Below are 17178 nucleotides of genomic sequence, written 5' to 3'. Positions count from 1 at the left end.
TAAGAGCTTAGACAGTCGCTGGCCTATGCCAAGTTCTATGTTAGTGTCAGCTGCTATTATTATAACTCAGTTCAACACTGATCTGGGCAGTATGTATTTTCACAGGTTCCCAGGAGTCAGGCCAAGACTTCGCCTCATTCCCCTGGAACACCGTCCTTTGAACTTAGCTCATAAGCACAAAGCCTTGAACTCTATTTGGTAGTATCTTAAATTCTGAGGTCCTCTCCCAGCCGGGTTGATAACTGATAACAGTAGTAATAATAGGGTTAGTAAATGGTTTGCATTTTTTGTGTACCAACGAAGGAGCAGACACCATGCTATATATGCAGGTCATCTAATTAACCTTCACAATAGCTTTATTCAATGGGTATTGCTATAATCCCCATTTTACAGATGAAGAAACTGAGGTTTAGCACTTGGCTGAGGGTCTCACAGTCAGTAAGTGGCAGAGGGGGAAACTGTGCCCAGGAAACCTGGTGCCAAACCTGCATTATAATACCTATAATACCTTTAACTCCACATTCCACAGCCCCATGCTCACATGCAAGCACACGATGCCTTCCCTAAAGAATAAAGTTGGGTGTGTTCATATCTGTTTTCTCACCGTCTTCTTCATAGGCCAACATCGTCCATTTTCCATCTTGTAGGCAAGACACCTTGAGCTTCCTTTGATGTTCTAGTGTCCTTTTCTCCACTCCGTGGTCAAAGCCATCTATTTTTTCCTTTGCGACACTTTCTGTCTTTGCATCTGCCCCTCCATCCAGCTGCCCCCATTGCTCCTGGGTCTGGCTTGTCTGATAGGAAGTTGACCTCCTGTGACAATTTACTACCCTCTCGGCCGCTCAGGTTGGCTTGACCGATCTGGCAGGCTCAGGATGTCCCCTCCGTCTCTCGCCCACCAGGTGAGCCTTTCCTGAGACCAAGCCAAAGGGGCTGACCTTCTCAGCTTGAGGGAAATTGTGTACGGCTCACTGAGCTGCTCTGGCAGAAGAGCTAAAGGATGTCTCAGAATCCTTATCTGCCTTGCCAGGAATGACATAGACTGCGATGGATCTGGGCTTGTCATTTCCGGGCCTTGGCCATCCATCACACAACCTTGCCCTTTGTCAGGCCTCTGATGGGAAGTGTCAGTGCTTCTAGCAGATTTAGCCCATCTCAGCTGGCTCGAGAAATCAGGATAAATTTGTCCAAGTCCAGAGAGAAATAGCAACAGCAGCCATCTCTTTATGGGATGAGAGCACGTGGGCAATACCAAAAATATATGGTCGCCCTTCTGCCCTTACGCTAAGAACAGGTGGGCCAGTTGAGTCAAAATCATGACATCATTTAGCAGATCAGATGGTAAGGCCGAGCAAGCAATAACCCTAATATCCCGTTGATTCCCCCACGTTTCCCTCTGTCTAACAGAGAGGTGATACTGTGTGACTGGTTCTAGCTAATAAACTGTGAGCCTAAGGGACATTGGTTACTCCAGGACTGAGGCGGTGCAAATCCATGTGGGGTTCTCTGGTCCTCTCTCCTCTTTCAGAGATTGGAAAACTATGTCCCCTGGGCCAGGTACCTGTTTTTGTAAATAAAGGTCTATCGAACACAGCCGTACTCATTCATTTGCTTGCATATTGTATATGGCCACTTTTGTGCTAAAATGGCAGAGTTAAGTGGTCACATGAGATGGTGATGGAGACCGACGATATTTACTGTTTGGCCCTTTGTAGAAAAAGTTTGTTGATCCCTGTTCTAGACAGAGCAGCTAGAGGACAGCGGGGCTTCGGATAGCCTGGGCCTTGAGTGACTGGGTAGAAGAGAGACCCTCCACAAAGCACCATGGCTTGTGTACCCGCAGTGACGTAAAAATGAAAACTCTTTGGTTTGGGATTGTTTGCTCCTGGAACATAACCTAACCTGTCCTCACAGATTGCGATGGGCATTCGGGAGAAGGCATTCTACATCGGGAGGGATTCAAAAAGCCTACTTACTTCCTTGTGAAGTGAACTGCACAAGAAATACCGATGATGAGAAGGCCAATAATGATGGAGGCGATGGCCACCCACTTGGCATTCCTCCCGAGCCGCTTGGATCCTTCGATGTCTCCATCGTTGTAGCTGTTCAGAGACTGGGGGACACAAAGGAAGAGCTGGTGATGACAGACAACCCACAGGGAAAGACATGCGCTCCTCAGGCTGATCTGAGCAGGCAACATTGTTACCACCTCCTCCAGGAAGCCTTCCCTGGACTCCGGGGCTAACTTCCTTCCCCTTCTGGATTTCCCGATTACCTTCGTCTTAGTACTTACCCTAGCACATTAAAAGGTTTGCTTTGGCCTCTCCCATTAGAGTGTAAGTGCTACGGGGGACCATTTATCTTTTGTTCCGTAAGGTATACCAGTACCCAGTGCCATGTTTGTCATGCAGAAGATGGTTGACAAATATTTGTATAATGAACAGGTATGCACGTCTCATCCAGCAGAATGGGCTTTGCAAACCCTGGTCCATGGGCCAAATCCAGCCTGCTGTTTTTATAAATGAACTTGGTTTGGAACACAGCCACACTCAGCTGTTTACGATTGTCTGTGGCTGCTTTTATGCTACAACAGAGTTGTGTAGCTAGATCAGAGGCCATATGGCCCTCAAGGCCTGGTCCATTACAGAAGAAGTTCACCTCTCCTGCACTAGATGTTCAATCCACAAGGTCAGGGACCTTGGCTGAACTGTTTACCCTCTATCCCCGAACCAAGCTGTCATTCAATGGGTACCTACTCTATATGGCTTTCCCAGCTGGGAAAACACCAGTCTACTTCTGTACTAGCTGGTGAAGAGCAGCGCTCCCCCCCCAATATCCCAGCCATCCTGGCCACCCCACCTCTGAATCCCTGCAGACTTCCCCATGATCCAGCTACTTAAGTGTTACCACTTGGCCCAGCAGAACATCCTTCCTGACTGAATATTTTGTTGAATATTTGAATACTTGTTGAATATTTTAAATATTGCCTTTGTTGCTTGTACTTTGAGCAGTGTCTGGTACATTGGAGGAACTCAAGAAATAGGTATTGGCTAAGTGGGTGAATGAATATATCCATTTCCCTACAGGATGTGAGTTTGGGGGCAAAGTGGAGGTGCTCAGAGAATGTTTGCTGCTGAGCAGATGGCCCGGATAGCTGAACAATCTTCTAATAAGCCCTCTTTATCATAACTCCCATTGCTGAGGCTCCCCCCAAAGTTCTGCTGCTGCCGAAAGAAGACTGGAAATACGTATTCATGAGTTATGGACAGAGGTTGATCGGTGCGGGTGAATTTTAGATTTCAGTGGGAACCTCTGTTCTTGATCCTGAAATCACAGCATGTCGGTAATAATTGCTCCTCTTCCTGGACTATTAAGGGGGATTAAGCACATGCAGACAATTACAAGCCAGGGAAATGCCCAGTATACCACTGAGCTTTCCACTTCCAGAACCTTCCGTTAATTCTTGGGTTCTGGCCACCTTCACAGCAAGCTGGGGGCCTTGGCAGTGAAGGGGGCTTGTGTGCAGGTGTCTGGTGCGAATGGGACGGCAGAGACCTGCAGTGACGTCCAGAACTTCTAGCAGGAAGAGTTCCAGAATTCTGGAGTGCGTGCTCAACCCTGAGTATTTATTAGAAACACCTGGCTAGTGTTTGTTTGTTTGTTTTAAATACAGATAGTTGTCCTGGAGAGATTCTGATTTAACTGGTGTGGGGACCAGATACCAGTTTTCTAAAAAAAAAAAAAAATTGTGGTAAAATATACATAAAATTTACGATTTTTACTATTTTTAAGTGACTAGTTCAATGACATTAAGTGGCACTCATTGCTGTTCAGCCATCCCCACCATCTGTTGTCCCAAAGTGAAACTCTGTTCCCATTAAACCCTAACTCCCCATTTTGCCATCTCCCAGCCCCTGGCAACTGTCATTCTGTTTTCTGTCTTTATGGACTGCACCACTCTAAGTACCTCATATAAGTGGAATCATACAATACTTGTCCTTTTGTGTCTCACTTATTTCATTTAGCAGTGTCCTCAAGTTTCATCACTGTTGTGGCATGGGGCAGGATCTCCTTCCTTTTTAAGGCTGAATAATATTGCACTGTATGTGTAATATCACAGTTGGTTTATGCATTCATCCGTCGAGGGACACTTGGGTGGTTGCCATGGTATTTTTTTTTCTAAGCTTCTTAGGATTGAAAACCTTAGGTCTAGACAGCTATCTATAATGCCCTGCCCAGTCAAGGTGCACTTCCGAGGAAGTGCGTAACAGAGCATGGGCTCTAAGCTCAGAGAGCTGAGTTCAAATTCCATGTGTTAGCCGCTATGAGAATGAGAGCAAGTTATCAAGCTTTCTGAGCCTTGGTGTCCTTGTCTGTAAACTGGGGGCAATAGCAGTAGCACCTCCTTCCAGTGGAGGAGCCAACGAGTTAATGCATGCAAAGTGGTTAGCGTGGCCCCAGCACATAGCATATGCGCCATAAATGTTAGCTTTTATTGTGAATTGCCACCATCTGTCTGTTCTTCCTCCAACACTGAGGTCTTTGGGGTGCAGAAGACTCATCTGGGCTACTTATCAGAATCATAGATGATCAGGCTCTGCCCCTCGCTGGAGCAGCATCATTGAGGACCCAAGTTTGTTTTAGAGTCTTCATGATCAAAGTCACTACGTAGACCCCCAAATTCTGAGCTCGCAGTCCAGCTTATATCTTTTTTAATTCTTATATTTTTCACAATCCAGTTTAAAATTATGTAAACTCAGATGCTCCTAAGGTGATCATTATCCTATTGTGCTGCTTTGGAAAATGCAGTTCTGAGATGCACTTTGTCATGGCAATGCACTCGTGTTGCTGTAACCAGAGGAAAAATAACGAGACCCCTCCCGCCCCCAAATATTGTCAACTCCTGGCTGTTTGGATGAAAAAACCAGTTTCATGTTCTCAAGTGGGAAGAATAGTAAGTCTGTGCCATACCGAGGGGTACGTCTCTATCTGTGCCATGAGCACAGGTGAGGGGGAGCTTCTTGAGCTGCTTGTTTACTGCAGGTTAGCAGAGCCATACTGGTGACCTGGCCAAGAGGGATTTGGGTGCAAGCCATCAGTGAGTCTTGCTCACCCTTCATCACTTGCTGCCCATCTGGCATCTTGTATGTGGCCCTTCTCTCTGCAAACCACCCTCTCGCTGGGGCTCCTAAAGGAGATGCTGAGTCGTCCAGGAATGAGGCCATGTTGGCTTGAAACGCAGATGAAAGCCTCTTTCAGTATCCACGGTGGACTCTCCTCCCCCCATGAGTTCTCTTATGAATCCATTTCCTCCTGTGGTCCTTAAAGAAGGGGCTGCCCAGGGGCAAATCTGCTGGGGAAATGTAAGGATATGGAGAGATGAGGGTGGGGGACTTTAGAACTCCCAGATTTCACTCTGAAGGACTTCACTGGTTGAGGAATCTCAGGGTTTGGGGTGGAGAACTAACAAAGAAGCAAGGAGGAATTAATGCTCCCCTCCCCCGTTCATTGGCTGTCATTCTTTTCCCTTCCCAATTGGAATTGCGTGCTAAGGATCTCCTGGCAGATGCTATAGACTGAAGTGGTGGAAATGGGTTGTAGAGAAAATGCACGGCTTATAAATCTTTTTCTGAAGAGCTTAGAAAGCAAACTATCCTATCTGCTGTGCGAGAACTAGAAAGAAACGGGATGGCTTAGATATTTAACATTTGTATGATCTTATTAGTTCTTTTACATGTTACGGATGTAATTTGTGAACACGTAAAGCATTCGAATGCTACACAAGCATCCAGTAAATAGTGAGCTCTTCTCATCTTATTTCCAAGAGATAACCATTGTTCGCAGTTTGGTACATTTGCTTCTAGATTCCCCCCGCCGCCAGGAATAATATGAAAGGAAAACTGACACTTTCTTGCTTCCATTATGGCTAAGCACATCATGTATCTCAGTCAAGATAAAGAAACAGCAATTTGCACCCTGAGATAACCCAAGAATACAGAGTCAGTCTGTTGAGCCCACATCCCTCCAATATTAAAACCTTGAGTATTTCCCATCAATCTTGGCAAAGACAGCTTCATCTGCCTTGTGCAATGTCGGTGCCCAAACATAGGTCACCTCCTTTGTGGATATTGTAATCTCTTGAGAAAGATCCTGTTTTGCTTTGTTAAGTTTTTTAATCACGAACAGACTACTGTATAACTTGGTAACCTTGGCAATTTTACATTTGTTTCCTTTAAATACTTGTGCTTTTATTCATCTAGCTGGTCCTTTTGAAGTTGGACTTCTTTGCATTTCTTTCCAAGTGAAATTTTTTCTTTTCTAAATGTTTTGGTCTCTTGAGTCTTTCTTTGACAAAATTAATAGCAGGTAACATTTATTGAGTATTTATATGTGCCAGGCACTGTGTTAAAGATTATGTCAGTAGTCCTCATAACAAGCCTGTGAGGTAGAGTTTCCATATTACTCGTGGGAAAATTGAGGTGCAGTGAAGTTAAAGTGATTTGCCTAGAGTCACATAGCTAGTTTGGTAAAGTGTGTATGCATGTATACGAATGTTTATTGGTTAAATGTAGTGCTTCTTGATATACTTATTTCCTTTGTTCAGTTTTCTATTTGTCTTTTTCTTATTGATTTGTGGGAACTTTTTATATAGTGTAGATCAGCATTGTACAGTAGAAATATAATGGGAGGCATGTATGTGATTTTAAATTTTCTAGTTGCCCCATTAAAAAATAAAAATAAATAGGTGAAAATAACTTTAATACTGTATTTAAAAGTGTATGTGCACAAACACACTCAGAGTTTTTTGTTTGTTTTCTGTTTATTCCAAAGTTATGAATAGTATTATACTATATCTGTTCTGCAACTTGCGTTTTTCCACTATTATAGCGGGTGTGCCTTTTCAAGCTAATGCTTCTAGGTCTATCTCTTTCTTGTTTTTTTTTTTTTTTTCCCCTCCAGGCATGATTTAAAATAACAAGTTATATTGATAGAGTTCCTAATTCTTGCCTCCTTGGGGGAAAATCTTAAATTGTCATGGTGCTTGTTGTTATTGTTTTTAGGTAACTTTTTGTTTTCAAATAGCTTCAAACTTGCAGAAAGGTTGTGAGCATAGTTGTCTCCTTTTTAATGGCTCTGTAGTAGTCACTTACTATGATGTGGCTGTACCTCACCAGTAGACATTTAAGTCATTTAAAGTTTGTTTGCAGTTACATAATATGCTTCAGTAGACATCCTTATTCATATATTTTTGCACACGTCTGAACCTCTCGTTAGGGCAGATTCGTAGGAATAGAACTGCTAAATCAAAAGGTAGATGTAGTTACATTGGAGAGACAGAGTCAAATTGCCCTGCCAAAAATCTAGACAGATTTATACTGCCACTAACAGTATTTAAGTGCCCTTCCCCCCACACCCTTGCCCAAACTGTGTATTATCAATCTATTTTTTTTTTGCCATTCTGACAGGTTACAAGGAATCTCAGAATGACATTTCTTTGATTCAGTGGTGAGATTGAGCTCTCTTTACGTCCTTCAGACCTCTGCTCAAATGTCCACCTTCTTAGAGAAACTTTCTAAGAACAATGAATTTTAAAACTCTTTCTGGTGACCAATACAGTGCCTGAAACATAGGAGATCAATAAATACTTGTTATATGGATGAATGTTTATTGGTCAATTGTGTTTCTTCTTGATGAATTTTGTACTTATATCCTTTGTCTAGTTTTCTATCAGTTTGTCTTTTTCTTATTGATTTGTGAGAACTTTTTATATATTACAGATCACCACTGTGCAACAGAAATATAACAGGAGCCACATATGTAATTTTAAATTTTCCAGTAACCACACTTAAAAAGTAAAACTAAATAGGGGAAATTAAGAATATATATTTGATTTAACCCAACATGTCCAAAATAATATCATTAAAACCTGTGGTACTACCCGTATTTCAAATACTCTATAGTCACATATGGCTAGTGGCAACTGTCCTGAATAGCACAGCAGATAATATACCTTAATCTGTTCCATATATTGCAAAAATTTCTCCTGGTTTCTCCCAGTTCATTTTCTTTCCAAATTATAACTTCTATTTTGATATAGATTGAGGCTCGCGAGAAGTTGCAGACTATAGATAATACCAGGAGTTCTCACGAACACTTCATCAAGCTTCCCCTAATGATACCTTATGTCACCATAGTACTTTGTCAAGACTAGGAAACTGACATTGGTATGACACTGTTAACTCAGGCATAGACCTTATTCAGATTTCACCAGTTCTTACATATACTCTTTTTTGGGGGGTATGTGTATAGTTCTATGAAATTTTGTTGCCTCTGGATTGGAGTGTCCACACACACAAATTCTTTCCTGTTACATCCTTCCCCCGTGTCTGTATTTATTGTCTTCTGACTCCTATACGTGGTGCTTGGATGTTGCCTGGAGTTCCTTTCTGAGCTGTAGACCTCATAATTTCCCAGCCCACCTATGCTTATTTTAAGGCGCTGGGTAGCAAGTTTCTCTGTTCACTATGCAAAGTATGTTAAAAAGAGAGACCTTTGGTTTCCTTCCAGTTTTTCTTTTCCTCTGTGAGGCAAATGAACCTTTCTCAGGATGTAGAACAAATGAGGCCTCATCACACATTTTGTAAGGCACTCAAGAGTCCCCAGCAGTGCCTTTTCTCTTCTCTCCAAGCTTGGGCTTATCCTGGCAAAATGTAATAGTCATTACAAAACCTAAGGAGAGCATCCAGGTCTCGGTCAGCTGCCACGAGCCAGCAAAGGTCACACTTTGACAGAAACGTGGGCAAGTTCCTTTCTCCTGTAGTCAATACTAATGATGTCCTGGTCTCTGCATCAAGTTATTTCAAGTTTATTTATATATCCCTTCCCTGGATGGACACATGATACTCAAATACCCACAGAAGGAAAGTTAGTCAGGAACCAGAAATGAGGGTGACTGTTTCTATGCCGAACCTCAAAAAAACAAAACAAACCAAAAATAAAAACAAAAAACCCAACCAAAAACAAAACTGCAGCAGAGAGCAGCAAGACTGTGTTATGAGGCTCTGCGGCCAGGACAGCTGGCTGCCTATCAGAAGGTTCAGGCAACTCCTGGCATCCACATTTCCAAGGAGAGACTCCATGTAGCTCCATAAATTTTGCTAACTGGAGTTGAACACCCAGGGGATCCAATGTTCTGGAAATTTGTGACCCTTCACACCAAATGGTAAAGCTATACCACTGTCCTGAGCCAGGAAAATATGGAAAGTACTTTGTCCTTTCCCTCTGGTCTTAGAACAGAACTCTTGCCACATCGTACATGAGAGTGGATGAGACAGCATCACCTATGGAGTGGCCACCAGGTGCAGGCTTGAGATGCAGCTCTTCCAAGTTGTACTTTTTTTTTTGTTTATTCCCCTGTGTCGGTGGTTCTCAGCCCCAGCTGAACTTAGAATTACCTGGAGGGACTTTACAAATTCCTATGCCCAAGCCCCCTCCAAGACCAATCGAATCAAGATTCTCTGGTGCTTTTTTGTGAGCTTCCCAGGTTATTTCAAGAAGAGTCGAGGACCACTGTCCTAGATGGACAGCCATCCCTCCCTCCCTCCCTCCCTCCCTCCATCCATCCAAAAATCATTTGTTGAGCACCAACTATGTGCCAGACAGTGCTCCCCACCCTCATGGAGCTTACATTCTGGTGAAGACCGAAAATAAGTAAACACGTTAATAAACCAGATGATGGCAGAATATTATTAAGGCAAGAAAAATGGGGTGCAGGGAGGGACCTCTCGCTGAGGGGGTGGTAGGTAGACTGACACGTGAAGACTTGAGAAGGGGCCAGGCCTGCAAAGAGTTGGGGGGGAAGAGGAAGCCTGGCAGGGAAGACAGCACGTGCAAAATCTAGGGGTAGGAAATAATGTTCTTACTGAAGGTACGTAAGAAAACCCAGGAGGAAATATAAGAGTGAAGGAGGGAGAGGAGAGAGAGAGAGTGATGAGAAGAAGCTGGAGGTAAACCAGGGGTTGTGTTAGTTACAATAATAACGGATTATGGCAAAATAATAGTTGATATTCACAAGGTACCTACTCTGTGCCAGGTCCTGGACTAACCATTTATACCATCATATAACTGAATCTTCACCATGACCCTCATGGGGGTAAAAAATTGTATCCGCTGAGAAAACCGAGACTCAGAGACAAGGAAGTAAATAATGTGTCTGCTTTCAAAGGCAGCTTTCTAAGGGGGCTATAAACTTCAGCAAATGATAGTAAGTTAATTGGCAAAGCTCTTACAATAATTACGTCTTAATGTCCACAAGAACCTAAGAGCTAGATTTAATACACTGTTGATAACCCAGCCTCACGTAGCTGACTTGATTCCAATTTAATAAAACCTTGGCCGCTGATGTGAAAAATAGGGCAAATATGTCTAATCTGTGCTACTGATCTCCCTGTCAAAAATTTGTTCATTTTCTTTGTTCTCGCCTACCACCGAACGTGCTCAGAAATCCCACATTCACCCTCAAACAAAATTAGCCCCCCAAACACAAAATAATAACAATGGGAGACATTGTCAGTTGTTGTTGTTTTTATATTTTGGTTTCCTGATCATTATGGATTAAATGAGTTAATACACGTAAAGTGCTTTGAGCCACGCTTGGGAAATCACGCCAGTAAGCATTAGCTGTTACATCGATATTATTATTATTATGCCATATGCTGATTGATGAGGATGAAAACAAATGAGCTATTAAATATACTTCGGTATGGGGCGCCTGGGTGGCTCAGTCGTTAAGCATCTGCCTTTAGCTCAGGTCATGATCCCAGGGTCCTGGGATCAAACCCCACATTGGCGGGAAGCCTGATGCTCCCTCTCCCACTCCCCCTGCTTGTGTTCCCTCTCTTGCTGTGTCTCTCTCTGTCAAATAAATAAAATCTTTAAAAAATAAATAAAATAAATATACTTTGGTATGCTCTACATTCCCCTTGCCCAATTGCTCTTCCTTAGGATTATGTCTACTGTTAAAAAAAAAAAAAAAAGACTTGGGTAAAAACCAAGAGTCCTCTTCCCCCTTGGTAGGGCATAGAACACATTTCTGTTACCTGGGACAGGTAAGCAGTGAAGCAGACAGTGACATCACAGTGGGAAGTGGCTTTTCTGGAAAGCTCTTGATGTCTGATAATGCCAGAAGAGAAGACAGCATAAGTCACTCATGTTGGGAGATGGGCTGGAAGCCCTGAGTGACCTTGGCTGGAAACCTATCCTTGGCTCCCCATTGCCCTGGGAGAAAGACTCATGTTCTTAATCATGGCCTGCCAAGCCCTGCAGGGTCTGACCTCTGCCTGCCTCTCCAGCCCCATTTGGAGCCTTCCTCCTTGCTCCCCACCTTCCTCTTTCCAGAACCCCTACCCCCCCGTCTTTGTCTTGGTCATTTCCTCTGCTGGAAGCCCTCCTCCCTTGATGTCTCGTGTGGCCAGTGCCTGTTCTTTCTTCCGGTCTCAGCTTTCATGTCTACTTCCTCAGGGCAGCCTTCTCAGGTCACCCCATCTTCAGTAGGTCCCCTGACCTATGTGCTGACTCAGTCTTCATCTGTTTCCTTCATGCCCTCCTGTTGATGCGACTCAGTCATTTTACCTTGTTGCTGAGTGCTCCACCACCTGACTGTGAGCTCCATGAGTGTTTTTACTTTTTACTCATCACCCTTTTTCCCAGTGCCTGATGGAGGGTCTGACACTTAGTATTCCTTCAGTTCCCTTATACGAGGTTGAATGGACAGAAAAGCAAACCAGTAACACAAACAATGCAAACAAACACTGACATGAAGCAGTTGGCCAACTTAACTTTCTGACCAAGGCGACCAGTCATTTTGGTAGTGGCAGAACAGAGGGTAAACTGAGTCATTTAACTTCTGTGTCAGAGTCCTGAAGGGTGGGCTTCTGCCTTAGAATGGCAGACACAGGCTTGCTGTGTGAATGACTAGAATAAAGAATTTGTGGCTTGAGGTCAAGTGCTCATGAAGGAGTTTTAGCCACTTTTACTTCATAAGCCAGAGTTACTGACAGTTTTTCACTTAAATGGAAGCCACCCCCTGCCCCCAGTACTGCTCTATGTTTATGTGAATTGTGCTATACCTCATTTTATTACAGATGATATTATACAATAGATATTTGGATCTTTAACATGGTGGTAGCTGACCTCAAAGGAAAATAAGGCCTTGTAGGGATGGCTCTGAGTCTCAGTTTTCCTCATTTGTAAAATGGGGGTAATAATGTCTACAGCACAGGCTGTTTGTGAGGCTTAATTGAGGTCATGCCTGTGAAGGACCCAGCAGTACCTCATTTCCTCTTGAAAACAATGCAGAAAGATCTGCACTAACATTCCCGGTGTATAGGTGGGAAAACTAAGGCTCAGAAAAGGTAGGTGGAAGGGTGGGGCTGGGTTTTGAACTCGAGTTAAGTGCAGAGCCTGAACCACCACTCTCTGCCTTTGACTCTGTTGCCAGTTCTTGCTGGGGGCTGGAGAGAGAGGCTACAAGCAAAAAAAAAAAAAAAAAAGAGAGAGAGAGAAAAAGAAAAAAGTTCTTTTATTGGAAATTCTGCAACACATAGAGCCCCCCAACTAGGGTCACAAAGCAAGTGAAAGGAGCAAGGGCCAGACAGCCTATTACATATCAGATAAGGGACTTATATCCAGAATATATAAAGAACTCTTACAATTCAACAACAAAAAGACAACGCAATTAAAAATGGCAAAGGATCTGAATAGACATTTTTTCAAACAAGATATACAGGTGGCCAATAAGGACATGAGAAGATGCTCAATATCATTAGTCATTAAGAAGCTGCAAATCTAAACCACAAGATCCCCACTAGGATGGCTAGAATAAAAAAAGACAGACAAGGGGTACCTGGGGGGCTCAGTGAGTTAAGCATCTGACTCTTGATTTCAACTCAGGTCATGTCTCAGGGCCCTGGGGTGGAGCCCCATGTCAGGGTCTGCGCTCACTGGGGAGTCTGCCTGTCCCTCTCCCTATGCCCTCTCCTCCACTTGCACTCGTGCTCTTTCTCTCTCTCTCTAAAATAAATAAAATAAAAAATGTTAAAAAAATGACAGACAGGTTTTATTGAGGAGGTGGGGACACTGGAACCCTCCTGCATGAAACTGTCAAACAGCGCAGCTGCTTTGGAAACATTCGCAGTTTCTAAAAAAGGTAACATAGAGTTACAGTATGACTCAGCAATTCCGCTCCTAAGTATACACCCAAGGGAAGTGAAAACATACACACACAAGAACTCATCCATGAACGTTCATAGAGCATTACTAATGATAGCCAAAAAAAATGGAATCAAGCCAAATGTCCATCAACAAGTGAATGGAAAAACAAACTGTGGTCTTTTCATACAATGGAATATTACTTCACTTTAAAAAGGGGTACTGACTGGTGCATGAGCATGGCTGAACCTGGAAAACACTATGCTAAGTGAAAGAAGGCACACATAAAAGATCATATAATGTATGATTCTGTTTATACATGATGTCTAGAATAGGTAAATCCATAGATACAGAAAGTCAATTAGTGGTTGCCAGGGGTTAACGGAAAGAGGCATGGCAAATGATTGCTAATGGGTATGGAATTTCTTTCTGGGGTGATGAAAGTTTATTGGAATTAAGGACTGGTAATGATTGCACAACCTTGTGAGTATACTAAAAATCACGTGAGTTGTACACTTTCTTTTTTTTTTTTTAAAGAAGCAAGGCCTGGTGACAGAGCTTTTGCACCTCGAGGGCTCCAGTGGACCAATGATGGAGGCCAGAGAAATTGGCGGTGTCAGGCAAGTGATGATGTGAGGGCTTAGAAGCAACCCTGGGGGGCATTTGACAGTTACCCCAGTGTCCACCGGAAGCAGCTGCCCGGCCCTGCTGGTGTTAACAGCGCATTAGAGTTTTGTGTGAGCATGTGAGAAATACAGAAAGGAATTTTGTGGGAGTTGACGTGGCAGGGAGGGCCAAGAAGCAGTGAAGCCTGGGCTGTTTATTAATGTCAACTATATTTGCACTCACAGGTCATGAATGCCTTAGGGAAACTGGGACCCAGGCAAAAATGGATATTGCTTCTTCGGGGACCAAATTAGTTCTGAGTGATTGTTCTAGTTTGGAATGAGGGTTGAAATAAAAGTAAACCAAGAATTTGCTCCTACATGTGGGAACAGTATGGCTTGGGGCCGAGGCAAAGTCATGATCTATGAAGAGCTCTTGTGTGACATCCCATCCTCACCCCCCACGCTGCCCCCCCTCCCCCCCTGGATAACAGAAGCCCTAGTTCTCTATTTTGTGGCCTATTCTGGGATTCCTTCCTGGGGGAGTTAGGTCCATTTTAAGTGGATGACATAGATATCATCGTATATGTCCCTGGAATACACCACGCTTATTTGGCCCCAGGGCCTCTGCACTTCCTGGCTCTGCCCAGATCTTCCCATGGCTGGCTTGATTTCATTCTTCAGCCAACCACCCTTTCTAAAGTAGATTCTCTTCTCCACCTCTTGCCCCCACTAGTCCTTCTCTCTCATACTTCCTTGCTTATTTTCTTCACAGCGCTTACCACTCTCTGAAATGATCTTGTTTATGTGCTAACCTGTATATGGTCTGTCTTCTCCCACTAAGACAAGTTCCTAGAGAGCTGAGACCTTGACTGTCTCATTCAACAAACAGAGAAGGCTGTGGTTGTCCTGTGCTGCGCATGGAGCATTGGGCAGGTTTGCCCAATCTGGGGCAGAGTGGATCCCTTCGGCTGTGGATCTGAAGCCACACTCTGCAAATAGATCATCTGTTTGTTTCCTGTGTCTTCTTTCTCAACAGGTTCAGAATTCTTTAGGGGAAGAAGAGACGTTAATTCACTGACCCAACACGTAGGCCTCTTCTAGTCAGAGAACCAGTTAGCTCACAGATGCCCCAAATGTCCTCTGTATTAAGGGACACCATAATGTCTGGCACATGTTAAGTGTTCAAACATTGTTGAATGAGTGAATGAATATGAGAGAACCCCCCCTCCTTACTTCCTAACCTTGAAAAATGGCCAGAGGTTTCCCAAATGCTGTGGTATCTTCTCCAAGGGGGACCAGGCACATTCGGGTGATGTTTGTGTTGTCTTAAAGCTCTCTTCCCTCATCTGAATTCCTTTTCCCAGCTTTCCTCTTTGAAGCTCAGAGCTAAGTGCTGCCCAACCAACTTCCTACCATGGCGGCTGGGGCCAAGGATGCCATAATTGGAAGAAAAGGCTGGTGACCCAGGCTTTCTCTGTCTTTGGCCCTACAGATGTCTATTTGCCACATGCCCTGCCTCTTCTGTTTTCCTTCTCGTTGAAAATGGGTTTTGGACTTTGTCACAAGCAAGCACAAATGTGGAAGGGACTTTTTGGGGGGCTCATGGGATGTTGAAGTATTAGAGACATTCTTGCCAGAGTCCATTTCTTTCTGTTGGTAGATCCCTAGGAAAGTGTTGCTCAAGGGGAGATATTATGAACCACATGTCCTTCAAAAGCATGAAGAACTTACCTCAGGAACATCAGGTGCCCTCTGTGTGGTTGAGAGAACAAAAAAGTGGGCTTCGCTGTGGAAAACAGTATGTTTTAAATTTTTGTTTGCTATTGTTTCATCTGTTGAATTGCCAATATTGAAATCCTGATTTTAGAATGTGTTCCCTTTTCTTTAAGGCACCTCTTCCCTTGGGGCCCCTGGGTGGCTCAGTCAGTTAAGCATCTGCCCTTGGCTCAGGTCATGACCTAGGGATATCTCAGGGTCCTGGGATAGAGTCCCACGTCGGGCTCCCTGCTCAGCGGGAAATCTGCTTCTCCCTCTTCTGCCCGTGCTTGTGCGCACACTGTCTCTATCTCAAAGAAAGAAAGAAAGAAAGAAATCTTAAAAGACACCTCTTCTCTCAAAACCATTCTCCTCTTCACTATCCCTGTCTCTAGTACATATTTGGCCAGTGGGAAGTGAGGTTACCTCTCAGTCTCTGTCTATGTGCGTGCATCTCTGCCTCTCTGTTTGTCTCTGTCTCTCTCCTCTCTCTCTCACACACAGACTCACATACCTATATAGACTCACATTAATGCCTGAACATCAGCCTCAGATACTTTTGTTCAGGTGTAAGAACTTTTTCTATATAGATCAGCCATTGTCTCAGATCCCTAACTCCTCGAAAGCAAGGCTCCATCAAAATAGCTTGATAGACGTGGGCACTTTAGTAATAACGTCTGAGTTTTCAGATGACTTTGGGATTTCTCATTTTGATTTTGCTTGCTCCTAAGTTTCTGTGTCTAAAGGTAGTACTGGGAATGCAGAGACGGGGCTTGCAGATCACAAGGCGCATTTCCTCGCCATCACCCTTTTATTCATTCATGCTTGTCTATCTCCTTCTTGTGCTTCTGGGCTGTTTCTCTCCATAAGTATCTTCAAGGACAAATGGGAATTTTCCTTTTGCCTGTGTATCATTAAAACCAAAAAGCTAGAGAGGAATTCTGCCAGGCTTGATTGAGAGTATTATATGATGCTTATTCTATTGTTGGGGCAGATCTATTGCTGTATTCCTATCAAAGGGTGAGACATAACCTCCTGATCATAATCCTTCAAGAGTCTAGACTGTAAACTACATGGGGGCAAGGACTATCATGTTTGATTTTGTCCACTAGGGTCACCTTTCTTTTCTTTTTTAAAAAAAATTCCGATATAATTAATATACAGTGTTATATTAGTTTCAGGTATACAATATAGTGATTCAGCAATTATATACATTACTCAGTGTCACCTTTCCAAGCTTTGCTTCCTCATGGACAAATGGGGCAAACAGCTTTCCTGCATACCTTGCTGGGATTTTGCGAGGAAAGAGTGAAATTGTGTCCGTATGGAAATGTTTTGAGAAGTAAAGACATAGGGACAAATATGATGATGATGATGTTGATAATGGCAATACCACACTACCAAAATTATCCAGAACAAAGAACAAATGAGGTTATCAGAAGAGGGAGTTAAATACAGAAAGTCTCCTTCAGTTTGGGGGAATAGGACATATACTATAAAGAGTAAAGGAAACAGAAAGATGAATTTCTGAATTTCACCTATAGAAAAAGAGAACGAGGGAGGAAGAACATCAGCAGAAGTTTGGCTAGGGAGACCCATTGAAAAT

General features: G+C 43.4%; 1 protein-coding gene across 1 annotated transcript in view; it reads right to left on the bottom strand.

Moving 5' to 3' along the window:
• The window catches only part of TMEM233 (transmembrane protein 233), a 34343-nt gene that overhangs the window by 6456 nt on the left and 10709 nt on the right, over positions 1-17178 (bottom strand). Inside the window, exon 2 of the mRNA XM_027577664.1 lies at positions 1977-2113. Coding sequence (XP_027433465.1) covers positions 1977-2113 — 137 coding nt within the window. The remainder of the gene's footprint in view (positions 1-1976; positions 2114-17178) is intronic.

The sequence above is a fragment of the Zalophus californianus genome, chromosome 14 (genome assembly GCF_009762305.2).
Source record: "Zalophus californianus isolate mZalCal1 chromosome 14, mZalCal1.pri.v2, whole genome shotgun sequence".
In the NCBI taxonomy this organism is placed as follows: domain Eukaryota; kingdom Metazoa; phylum Chordata; class Mammalia; order Carnivora; family Otariidae; genus Zalophus; species Zalophus californianus.
Note: the sequence above shows the minus strand (reverse complement) of the source record. Positions and strands in the feature narration are given on the sequence as shown.